Source organism: Borostomias antarcticus (assembly GCF_949987555.1).
Source record: "Borostomias antarcticus genome assembly, chromosome: 9".
NCBI classification, from domain to species: Eukaryota; Metazoa; Chordata; class Actinopteri; order Stomiiformes; family Stomiidae; genus Borostomias; species Borostomias antarcticus.
In genome coordinates, this window is record NC_140242.1 from 30660783 (window position 1) to 30673210 (window position 12428).

The following is a 12428-nucleotide window of genomic DNA, read 5'->3' on the forward strand; positions in this document are numbered from 1 at the left end:
TGGAACAGGCTTCAACGTGGAAGAGACTTCAACATGGAGCAGCCCTGGAAGAGACTTCAACATGGAGCAGCCCTGGAAGAGACTTCAACATGGAGCAGCCCTGGAAGAGACTTCAACATGGAGCAGCCCTGGAAGAGACTTCAACATGGAGCAGCCCTGGAAGAGACTTCAACATGGAGCAGCCCTGGAAGAGACTTCAACGTGGAAGAGACTTCAACATGGAGCAACCCTGGAAGAGGCTTCAACATGGAAGAGACTTCAACATGGAGCAGCCCTGGAAGAGACTTCAACATGGAGCAGCCCTGGAAGAGACTTCAACGTGGAAGAGACTTCAACATGGAGCAGCCCTGGAAGAGGCTTCAACATGGAAGAGACTTCAACATGGAGCAGCCCTGGAAGAGACTTCAACATGGAGCAGCCCTGGAAGAGGCTTCAACATGGAAGAGACTTCAACATGGAGCAGCCCTGGAAGAGACTTCAACATGGAAGAGACTTCAACATGGAGCAGCCCTGGAAGAGGCTTCAACATGGAGCAGCCCTGGAAGAGGCTTCAACATGGAGCAGCCCTGGAAGAGACTTCAACATGGAGCAGCCCTGGAAGAGACTTCAACATGGAGCAGCCCTGGAAGAGACTTCAACGTGGAAGAGACTTCAACATGGAGCAGCCCTGGAAGAGACTTCAACATGGAAGAGACTTCAACATGGAGCAGCCCTGGAAGAGACTTCAACATGGAGCAGCCCTGGAAGAGACTTCAACATGGAGCAGCCCTGGAAGAGGCTTCAACATGGAAGAGACTTCAACATGGAGCAGCCCTGGAAGAGACTTCAACATGAAAGAGACTTCAACATGGAGCAGCCCTGGAAGAGACTTCAACATGGAGCAGCCCTGGAAGAGACTTCAACATGGAGCAGCCCTGGAAGAGGCTTCAACATGGACCAGCCCTGGAAGAGGCTTCAACATGGAGCAGCCCTGGAAGAGACTTCAACATGGACCAGCCCTGGAAGAGGCTTCAACATGGAGCCGCCCTGGAAGAGACTTCAACATGGAGCAGCCCTGGAAGAGGCTTCAACATGGAGCAGCCCTGGAAGAGGCTTCAACATGGACCAGCCCTGGAAGAGGCTTCAACATGGAAGAGACTTCAACATGGAGCAGCCCTGGAAGAGGCTTCAACATGGAGCAGCCCTGGAAGAGGCTTCAACATGGAGCAGCCCTGGAAGAGACTTCAACATGGACCAACCCTGGAAGAGGCTTCAACATGGACCAGCCCTGGAAGAGGCTTCAACATGGACCAACCCTGGAAGAGTTGTGATTAATAGACCCCAGGAATGCACAGTAACTCCAGCCCATCCTCCCTGTCACAGCAAGGAGCGTGCCTGAACACCAGGCCCAGTCTGAACACCAGGCCGAGTCTGAACACCAGGCCCAGTCTGAACACCAGGCCCAGTCTGAACACCAGGCCCAGTCTGAACACCAGGCCGAGCCTGAACACCAGGCCCAGTCTGGCCAGAGAGAGAGCAGAGAGCAGGCCAGAGAGAGAGAGCAGAGAGCAGGCCAGAGAGAGAGCAGAGAGCAGGCCAGAGAGAGCAGAGAGCAGGCCAGAGAGAGAGCAGAGAGCAGGCCAGAGAGAGAGCAGAGAACAGGCCAGAGAGAGAGCAGAGAGCAGGCCAGAGAGAGAGCAGAGAGCAGGCCAGAGAGAGAGCTCACTAATATCAGGCCTCAACAAGACAGGATGTGACACAGAGTGGACAGGAAGGGGAGTGATACGACCCCTCAGTCTCTCCCGCCCTCAGACACGATCCCTCAGTCTCTCCCGCCCTCAGACACCATCCCTCAGTCTCTCCCGCCCTCAGACACCATCCCTCAGTCTCTCCCGCCCTCAGACACCATCCCTCAGTCTTTCCCACCCTCAGACACCATCCCTCAGTCTCTCCCGCCCTCAGACACCATCCCTCAGTCTCTCCCGCCCTCAGACACCATCCCTCAGTCTCTCCCGCCCTCAGACACGATCCCTCAGTCTCTCCCGCCCTCAGACACCATCCCTCAGTCTCTCCCGCCCTCAGACACCATCCCTCAGTCTCTCCCGCCCTCAGACACCATCCCTCAGTCTCCTGCCCTCAGACACCATCCCTCAGTCTCTCCCACCCTCAGACACCATCCCTCAGTCTCTCCCGCCCTCAGACACCATCCCTCAGACACCATCCCTCAGTCTCTCCCGCCCTCAGACACCATCCCTCAGTCTCTCCCGCCCTCAGACACCATCCCTCAGTCTCTCCCGAGAACAAAAACAAGGATATCAGGACAGATGAAAACAAGTTGTAGCTACATATAGGCTAAACAAGGCAAGGGGTCTTCACTGAGCTAAATACAGTAGCCACACAACAATGGAGTCTGGACTAGGGACTATTACTAGCAGAACAAGTAGTCTGGACTAGGGACTATTACTAGCAGACCAAGTAGTCTGGACTAGGGACTATTACTAGCAGACCAAGTAGTCATTGCAATGCTATTAATGATCTACAGCTATTCCCCATCTTCATTCCAAAGACTGTAATGTAGCCTGAACACTGTTACTGTGTAGAGCTAGTTAACATCCTACTGGCCTGATATACATATGGGTTAGGGTTAGGGTTATGTAATGTAGCCTAGTTACTGTGTAGAGGGTTAGGGTTAGGGTTAGCTAGTTAACATCCTACTGGCCTGATATACATATGGGTTAGGGTTAGGGTTATGTAATGTAGCCTAGTTACTGTGTAGAGCTAGTTACCATCCTACTGGCCTGATATACCCTAACCCTAACCCTAACCCTGATATACCCTAACCCTAACTCTCTAGAGCGCCAGCTCCAGGTCCAGTCTAATCACACTCAATATAGGGCTGTAGAACTACGGCCATGCTCAGCCTAATACAACTGCTCACTTCATTATCTCGCATAAACCTTCCTGCAATCTCAAAGCTGAGCTACAAAACCCATTTCATAAGGCCCAGATAACAGGCAAGTCAGACCTACATCTGCAGCTGAGATTGAGGCTATTAGCCTACTGAACAACTTTGTGATAAATGAATCAAGAAAAACTACAGAGTGAAGTAGCAGTCAAAGTAGAGTAATCTAAAAATATGATAAGTGCAGAACAGCATTCCTCCTCCTTCCTCAGAGACAGGAACCAGAAGAACCTTCTCTACTAGCAGGCATGTGGTCTACAGACTGAAACATCTTAGACCACAGTAGGAAGATAAGGGTGGTAGGGCTGTTTACTCTAGAGTGTGTGCCCTCAAAAAGAAGTCAGCTATTTTGCTCAGTGACCTACATGAAAGATTCCCAACTTCAAAAAGGCTCCATCTTACAGAAACGCCAGGAAGTTTTTGCAGAGTCAAAACAGAGGCCATGTCCTCCTATACGGACCGGGAGACGAGCAGAAGTCTTATCTTCTTACGGTACGCATGTTGAAATTAAAATTCAGCATGTAACTCAGGGGCAGGGATAGTTCACACAGTGCCCTTAATGCTGAACCTGTACTAGTCAGACCTTGGTCATAAGATCCTCATTTCCCTCAATCTTTAGCTTCGCATCTCAATCAGGAATCAGAGGGGCTACACTTCCGTTCTGAAACTGATCTTCTCTCTTTCAGCACCCTGATATTAAGCTACATCCACTTGAATGGCTTTTGAGTAAAGCAACCACATAGTCTAACTACCCAAGTCTAAATTCAGTAAATCTGCTTCTGTTGACTTAGCAACACTGCAGTTTCTGTTTGATATAAAAAAAATCATACTCCCTCAAGATCAAGGCCTATCTGAAAGCCATGTGTTATTTTTTTCCATGTAGCCTCTCATTGGGATTTTGCATAACAAATGTGGAGCCACCAGTTTGTTGTTCAAGCTTGGACGATATGGGTGTCAGAGAGCCCTAACCCTAACCCTCACCCTCACCCTAACCCCTAACCCTTAACCCTTAACCCTCACCCTCACCCTCACCCTCACCCCTAACCCTAACCCTAACCCTAACCCTAACCCTCTGAGACACGTCTTATAGTTCTACACAGGAAACTAAGGTCTTTCACTAAACGTCAATGTATGGTATACAGTTAAACGTCTCCCCTGACTACATCCACACTGCTTACTAGTATGAGAAATAGGATACGACGAGAAAACAAGAAGCCACTCAAAGCAGACGGGAGGCATCATGGTAGAAGTTCCGTCTGCAGCTATGAACCTGCTTCGAGAGACGCACCTTATGGCCCCGCAGGAGGCTGTTGAACCACACACTTGCCCTGTAGAAGGAATAGGGCGGTGGTTGTGATATGAAGAGCTAGTCTAACAGAGGGCGATGCCAGAGGCCATGGCCACCTACCCTTGTGTTGTCATGCCGGGTTGACCTACCTTCAGAGAGCTCCAGCTCCAGCTCGGCCAGCTTCTCCCGGACCTCCGCCGGGAGGGTCACCGCCGGGTTCGGCTCCAACATCACCAGCAATCCGGTAGAGTTCCTCTCTGCCATGATGACCAGTCCCAAATGAGTGGGTCAAGACTGTTCTGCGGACCTAGTAGGCTAGCTGACCCTCCTCTCCAGCCCCAGCGGGTAGATGGGTGGTGCTGCTGCTCGCTGGCTGCTCTAGTGCCCTAACCCTAACCCTACGGCTGGAGGCAGATGTGTTGAAGCCCTTCCTTGGTTCGTTCGCCGACTGTCATGACATTACTAGCTAGACAGTGCTAGCTGGCATGGCTAGCCACATTTCCAAACAGGACTGATCAATAAACACTTCACAAATTCGGTCACCTCCGTTTACTATTCGCGTTATTTCCTGTGAGCTCCTGGAGAGAGAACTCATCAGCTCTTCCCTCCTCGCAGCGCCGCCATTGCGTCTCAACAGCAGCCCTGGACCAAGCGCGTGCACGGGGCCGGGCGCGTGACAGGGAAGAGGGAGCTGATTGGTTGCTCACCTCTCGTGGTCGACAATTTTGCACTCGGTTTGTTGAGCTTCAGCGCCACCTAGCGACCATGGTCTTGAATTGCAAGAAACAAAAGCGAATGCGTGGTGTTCTGGGCCGGTAGAACAGTCTTTGCACAAGCTCCACTACTTCCTGAAATTCTACAGGCATAATTTATTTCCTGTCCTATACCATTGGATGGAAGTGATTAATCAGGTGTGCCGCTTTAAGGATTCTAGATAAATAATGTGAATTTGATGACAGGGGGCTAAGAGTAAAAGTAAAATTGCAATGACACTGTTTGTTGAAATATGACAATAAATATTTCCCAAAATGCTGCATCCACTAAGCTATTGTTTCTTGTTTTTCATTGTGTCTGAAGCCTACTGTCAATGCACAACTACCAGTTTGGGAACTTTGAAATGTCTAGCTGTGTACTGTGTAGGACTGGAATGAGGAACTGGTTAATCGACACAAGTTGTGTTTTTTTTTTTTAAAGCAAAGAAATAATGTTTAAATTTAATATATAAAAAAAAAAGAGGAAATCATGTTTCACTAAGTTATAGGCTACCATAAGATATATTCAATAAATAAGATAATGCATTATGACTCATTAAATATTTACTGTGTATGTTTAGCTGCTATGTTGTAGGCAGAAAAGGACTATGAGAAATCGTGTTTCACGGTCCATATTAGATACAGTATGAGGCCGATAGACACATTGCTCTGATGAAGAGCGTCGCTCGAAACGTCACACGTTTTTGATTCAGGTACAATAAATGCCTTAACCATGGAGCCCAGCAGTGTGCGAGACCATGGAGCCCAGCAGTGTGGGAGACCATGGAGCCCAGCAGTGTGCGAGACCATGGAGCCCAGCAGTGTGGGAGACCATGGAGCCCAGCAGTGTGGGAGACCATGGAGCCCAGCAGTGTGGGAGACCATGGAGCCCAGCAGTGTGGGAGACCATGGAGCCCAGCAGTGTGGGAGACCATGGAGCCCAGCAGTGTGGGAGACCATGGAGCCCAGCAGTGTGCGAGACCATGGAGCCCAGCAGTGTGGGAGACCATGGAGCCCAGCAGTGTGGGAGACCATGGAGCCCAGCAGTGTGGGAGACCATGGAGCCCAGCAGTGTGGGAGACCATGGAGCCCAGCAGTGTGGGAGACTGCTCTTTTTCATTCCGATAGACAAATGACCATAGATGCACATTTAGATTTTTTTGCGAGCACATGATCAGTAACAGATGTACAGGCCATCCTAATAATATTTTGTCTGAATGATACATCACTTGCAAGAAAACAACATCTTCTATGTAGTGCTACAGTATGCTTTTAACCCTCTTTTAATGTAAAAGTCAGAAGACAGTGAGATTACAAAACAGTAACACAACTGTAAATGTAAATGGCACGTATATGGATATTTCTCTGTAAGGGAAAATAAATGAGATAATGTATTACAACTTGTTTACATTGTATGTTTAGCTGCTATATGTAGGACAAACTGGGTCGACTATTACATTCATTGAACCTGCAAAATAACCTCAAATATCCACAGGTTCATTATAGTATCCAAGTAGTACACAGGAATAGCATTGTGATCTTTAACCCCATTCAGACAGAAGGGCTCCCATTCAATTCTAGGGAATTTACCTGTTAGGGGGCCTGTATGAACAGAGTTACAAGGGGAATCTGGACAGACACTTTCCTGTGTGACCGAGTATCATTCCCTGGAATCTGTTGGGAAGGGAGTGTTGGGAAGGGAGTGTTGGGAAGGGAGTGTTGTGGAGGGAGTGTTGGGAAGGGAGTGTTGTGAAGGGAGTGTTGGGAAGGGAGTGTTGTGAAGGGAGTGTTGGGAAGGGAGTGTTGTGGAGGGAGTGTTGGGAAGGGAGTGTTGTGAAGGGAGTGTTGGGAAGGGAGTGTTGGGAAGGGAGTGTTGGGAAGGGAGTGTTGGGAAGGGAGTGTTGGGAAGGGAGTGTTGGGGAGGGAGTGTTGTGAAGGGAGTGTTGGGGAGGGAGTGTTGGGAAGGGAGTGTTGTGGAGGGAGTGTTGTGAGGGGAGTGTTGGGAAGGGAGTGTTGGGAAGGGAGTGTTGTGAAGGGAGTGTTGTGAAGGGAGTGTTGGGAAGGGAGTGTTGGGAAGGCAGTGTTGTGAAGGGAGTGTTGTGAAGGGAGTGTTGGGGAGGGAGTGTTTGGAAGGGAGTGTTGGGGAGGGAGTGTTGGGAAGGGAGTGTTGGGGAGGGAGTGTTGGGGAGGGAGTGTTGTGAAGGGAGTGTTGGGAAGGGAGTGTTGGGAAGGGAGTGTTGGGGAGGGAGTGTTGGGAAGGGAGTGTTGGGAAGGGAGTGTTGGGGAGGGAGTGTTGGGAAGGGAGTGTTGTGAAGGGAGTGTTGGGAAGGGAGTGTTGGGAAGGGAGTGTTGGGGAGGGAGTGTTGGGAAGGGAGTGTTGGGAAGGGAGTGTTGGGAAGGGAGTGTTGGGGAGGGAGTGTTGGGGAGGGAGTGTTGTGAAGGGAGTGTTGGGAAGGGAGTGTTGTGAAGGGAGTGTTGTGAGCAGAAGCCCATTACTGTAGGTCAGTCTGGCGGAAGACATGAAACACTAGGGATTTCAGGCGCCACTGGAAGTTACAAAATTAACTGACTGACTGAATAAATGGCATAAATTATTTGTTATAGTATTTTATTTATTATTTATATTATTTACTTTATTTATGTTGGAAAAGACGCAACACGGGAATGTCGTGGCGTTTGGCTCATGTATGAATGGAGAAAATCAGTGGCGGACCAGGGCAGGATTTCACAGTAATGAGCAGGGAACCATGTGTGGGTTAGGGTTAGGGTTAGGGTTAGGGTTAGGGTTAGGGTTAGGGCTATTCACAGTAATGAACAGGGAACCATGTGTGGGTTAGGGTTAGGGCTATTAGACTGAAACTTACCCTTGGTATTGATGTCAATACCGCCAGTAGTGGGCGCTGTGTACTTTCTAATGACAATACTTGTATTATACTGTATAGAGTTATTATATAACTTCATATTATACTGTATAGAGTCAGTACTAAAGTATTCAACAAAAGTTATCTCAAAGCTGCCTATAACAAGTAGAGGTTCTTTCTCAGTGTGTGTCTCAGACTGATGTTGTAGCTTGCTCCAGGACTTCTCTTGTTGTGGTCGAATATCACTTTGTTTATCTCTGTGTGAATATCCACTAGATGTGTCCTCCTGTCAACAGACACAATACAATACATCAAGCATGAATCTCTGGTGGCGCCAGCTTTACAGTTTATAACAGAATATCAGGCTTTGTCGCAGACATGTTTTAGTGTGTTGTGGAGCAGGTGTGCAGTGCTGTACCTGCTCTGTCCCCTCAGGAGAGCCAGGCTCAGGGCCTGCAGGTAGACGGACCGGTGACCGCTCTCCTCCAGCTGCTGCTCCTCTGTCCAGCAGTAGCTCCAGAAGACGTCTGCGTCCACGGGGACTGACTCAACACGGTGCGGGCGGACAACAGGCCCGTCTGTCTCCAGGTCCTCGTCTCTGTGAGCTGCTCTGGGGGAGCTCCGGGGCTCCAGGACACTGTAGCTCTGGATGAAGAAGAGCTTGGGCCTGCCTGCCAGCTGGGGACAGGCGTCTGGGGTGAAGAGGCGTCTGACGGAGTCCGGGCGGATCCCCACACCGTGGCCGTCCGTGGCCAGCAGGTCGGTGGACGTCCCCCTGCTGATGATGCAGCACACCAGGGCGCCGGCCTGCTGCGTGTCCATCTGTCTGGAAACGTCTCTCAGCAGAGACAACGTCTCCCTAATGCCCGGCCACTTGCGCAGCATCACCTTAAAATGGAGCCGGCTAAACGTCTGCTCCAGCAGGTCTGAGTGGAGAGGAGAATAAAACACTATTATTTGTTTATGTTCGTTTGTCAAGTATAAATGTAAAATGTATTCATTTTTCATTTATTTAAGCTGAATTAAACAGAGCAGATTTGTTCTCTTTTGCAGCAATGAGCTTGGGATTTAAAAATAAACAAACATATAAACAAACAAACAAACGAATGAATACATAAATGAATAAATGTATTTAAACAGAACAGATGAGTCTGAGTCATGGTATCCGTCACAGTCCAGGTGTCAACGTTCTGTGACGTCTCACCTCCATCGCTGCCAACACAGTCTATGATGACACACAGACCTGGACCATCTGCTGGAAGCCTGTACTCATCCACTGGGCTGTACTCATCCACTGGGCTGTACTCATCCACTGGGCTCTGCACAGCAGGAAAGCAGAAAAGTTCAGACTCAAAGAGGGTGCCTGAGGTTGATCTATAAAAGAACTAGAGAGAATCTATTATTACTTGAGTTACCTGACAGTACAGCCTTCTGCTTTCAGACACTGGCGTGGGTACTCTCTGTGGAACTAAAATCACAAAAGACATTTTAGAAATTGAAGCAAGAATCATCATGATTGATACTGTAGTCTCGTGGCTTTTGTGTCTGATCAATTATTCATGTAAAGCTGACTCACTATTTGGATCTTGGGGTTGTTCCTGTCTTGAGGAGTATGCAACAGTGGGGGTGCTGCTGGGAATTGCATATGACTGTGTAAAAGAAAACACTGTTCTGAGAAATGGTCAGGCTGGAGAGGAGGATTTGAGAGATCTAACCTTAACCCAGAGCCGTGGGGAAGAGGAAGTTACTCACAGGGGTCCTGAGCCTCCTAACCCTAACCTGTTCAGCCATGTCAACAGGCACAACTGACTGATGTTGTGATGCTCCAACTATGAAAAATATCCAAAGGGAAATACATACATAAATAGCTAACTCTTTATATTTATTATTTAAAGACAGAATAGTACAGAAACGGCAAGAAAAACTTGAACATTTTACTGATTCACGAGGTGAGCTAATGATCTTATATATGAGCTAATATGGAATTAGCTGGATTAATGGAAAAGAGTCAAGTTATAGACATGTCATAATAATTATGACATGTCTATAACTTGACTCTTTTCCAAATTAATATGTAACATGAACTGCTCCCTGGCCAGAGCCATTGCCCTCTCACCTGACCTCTGGTACTGACTGACTCTCTTGGCCAGGTCAGCTCTGCCGATGTTCCTCAGACATCGCTCAATCAGGTCGACCCTCTCAGGGGAAACTCTGTTCAGCTTCTCCAGTTCAACAACCACATCAATGAAATTCTGGATTGGAAGCAAGACAGAAGGGTAACAGCCATTTACATTTGTTAGAACATTATATTACATTTACATTACAGTCATGACAGGCAGACACTTTTATCCAAAGTGACTTACATAAGTACCTAGATAGTCAAGTGAACTACACTACTTGCCATAACCTACAGCATAGGTGCATTTCCTTTCTAAACAAGTGTCCAAGAACTGAAGCTAGTGCTACAGTAAAAAAAAAAAAAGACCAGCTAAATACAAATAGCCCACAATAGATGTTAGGGGGAAGGGTCCAGGGCTGAGTTTCCCAGAGGCATCGTAGCGCTACGATGAACGCCTTTGCTTACGATGAACGTAGAGCTACGATGCCTCTGGGAAACTCAGCCCAGGTCAGTAGGAAGTCAAGTAGGCTACACAGCCTGTACAGTTAGCCTGAATTCCCCCACCTCCACACATTGAAACCATGTCAAGCAAGTATGCCAGGAATTAGGTTTCATTTTGACAGTTCTTAGAAAGATTGCCCACAGGAGCCAAATCTTGGATGCTCTAATGTCTAAATATTTTCAGTTTAAAACTGCAGCCTTTATCACAAAATGCAAGAATAAAGATAAAAACAGCATCTTATTTGCCCCATTATCCACAACTGTGCAGTCCTTTACTTTAACTTTCTCAATCCTCTCCCTGGGTAACGTGTCACTTAGCAGGAATAGTACAGACTGCAGGTCTTCTGTCCCCATATCCTCACTCACATCAGCTATCAACAATCTAGAGAGAGAGAGAGAGAGAGAGGGAGAGAGAGAGAGAGAGAGAGAGAGAGGGAGAGAGAGAAACATTTCAGACACAAGGCAAATTTTCAATTTTTTAATACAGCATGATGTACCTTGCAGAGTTAAAAAAGCAATAATCAGTCACAAGGATATTTCACCTGTATTCTGGCACAACCTTCCGATATCCCAAAACCCTCTCCACATCGTGTTTATTTATCATGAGCACATTCCTGAGGAGGTCAAAGCGCTTCATCCTGAACATGAGCTCCCCCAGGTACAGGTGATCCACCTCGCCTCGGCTCACACGCGTCCTCAGCAGCTCCCTCAGGTCCGGCGCGCAGCCTCCACCGGGCGGGGATCCGACCAGGAACACCAGCCTGCTGCGCTCGCTGGAGCTCAGCTCCTCCAAGATCACATTGATCATCTGAAGAAGCTGTCCGTTTGCCATGGGGATCGTCTCATACACTGAAAGGGATAGGCCTACGGGTTGTCGTTCTGAGTGAGGTAAAGTTATTAAATAAATGTTTTATATTTTATTATGAATAAATATGATATAGGCTATATGCCTCTTTATTAAACTGTAAATGGATCAGCGCCACAGCCTGGTGGCCTACAATGGTAGGTATAGGATAGCATTGGCCTGTTACAATAGGGAGATGTCAATAGAGTCTATACATGTATAAAAGTAGACCTATATTACGCCACACTACCAACCACTGTATAAATAATAGGCTAGCGTAGCCTATACGTCTCCAACAACAAATGGTCCCTAACAACACAGACGCAGGCTAACTAGGCTACTATAGTATACTATAATATACTATATATAATAGTATACAGGCTACTAGGCTACTAGCAGAGCAGCCCCAGCGCGTCCTCAACAGGCTGGTGCGCAGTAAAATAAAATACAACACAGTGGAAATCAATAACCTATTTTGCTTTATGGCAAATTAAAACATTATGTTTACCTCGTTGGCAATCGGGATATGTAGTTAGCCTTGTCTCAAGCCAGAAATTGTCGCACAGGGCTACTTAAACAGAATATGACGCATTTATTACGGAAGGAGCAAAACCAAAAGAAACCGTAGTGGTTATTCCGTGAGTCATCTCCGGTGGGGGAATAGCCTACCTTCGACCTACCAATAACCCTAACCCTAACCCTACCCCTAACCCTAACCCTACCCCTAACCCTAACCCTAACCCGCCTGAAGCAATGCACAGCAACACTGGCTAGTGACAAATGACACAATCTACTAGAATTCCAATGGTAAATAGCCCAAACAAACCGTCAAAGCACCACTTGTCATCGGGGGAGCTTCAAAGTGAAAGTAAAGTAATGAGCATTGGTAGAACGCGCACATCCACGAGAAAACCAGCTGCGGTTTAAGATACTCCCATCTAATCCCTGACCCTGCCAAAACAAGATATTCCCATCTAATCCCTGACCCTGCCAAAACATATTCCCATCTAATCCCTGACCCTGCCAAAGCATATTCCCATCTAATCCCTGACCCTGCCAAAACATATTCCCATCTAATCCCTGACCCTGCCAAAGCATATTCCCATCTAATCCCTGACCCTG

General features: G+C 47.8%; 2 protein-coding genes across 2 annotated transcripts in view; both read right to left on the reverse strand.

Moving 5' to 3' along the window:
* dip2a (disco-interacting protein 2 homolog A) overlaps positions 1–4493 on the reverse strand; it is a gene marked incomplete at its 5' end in the record, with an annotated part of 134772 nt that extends 130279 nt beyond the window's left edge. The window contains one exon of the mRNA XM_084442996.1: positions 4379–4493. Within this exon, the coding sequence (XP_084299122.1) occupies positions 4379–4493 (115 nt within the window). The remainder of the gene's footprint in view (positions 1–4378) is intronic.
* Positions 4494–7667: 3174 nt separating this feature from the next.
* Positions 7668–11947, reverse strand: LOC311312990 (CASP8 and FADD-like apoptosis regulator). Its single transcript, XM_084442997.1, has 10 exons — positions 11815–11947; positions 11005–11341; positions 10739–10844; positions 9959–10094; positions 9595–9671; positions 9419–9491; positions 9258–9310; positions 9047–9161; positions 8261–8768; positions 7668–8128 (listed from the first exon to the last, which is right to left on the reverse strand). The coding sequence occupies exons 2-10, from the start codon at positions 11292–11294 to the stop codon at positions 7999–8001; spliced, it is 1488 nt and encodes a 495-aa protein (XP_084299123.1). The 5' UTR covers positions 11295–11341; positions 11815–11947; the 3' UTR covers positions 7668–7998.
* Positions 11948–12428: the final 481 nt, after the last annotated feature.

Coding starts and splice junctions, on each gene's coding strand:
- LOC311312990 (XM_084442997.1), bottom strand. CDS start 11,294: ATGGCAAACGGACAGCTTCTTCAGATGATCAATGTGATCTTGGAGGAG. Junction 10,095..10,738: donor AGAGGATTGAGAAAGTTAAA/GTAAAGGACTGC, acceptor CTTCCAATCCAG/AATTTCATTGATGTGGTTGT. Junction 8,769..9,046: donor CTGTGTTGGCAGCGATGGAG/GTGAGACGTCAC, acceptor CTCTCCACTCAG/ACCTGCTGGAGCAGACGTTT.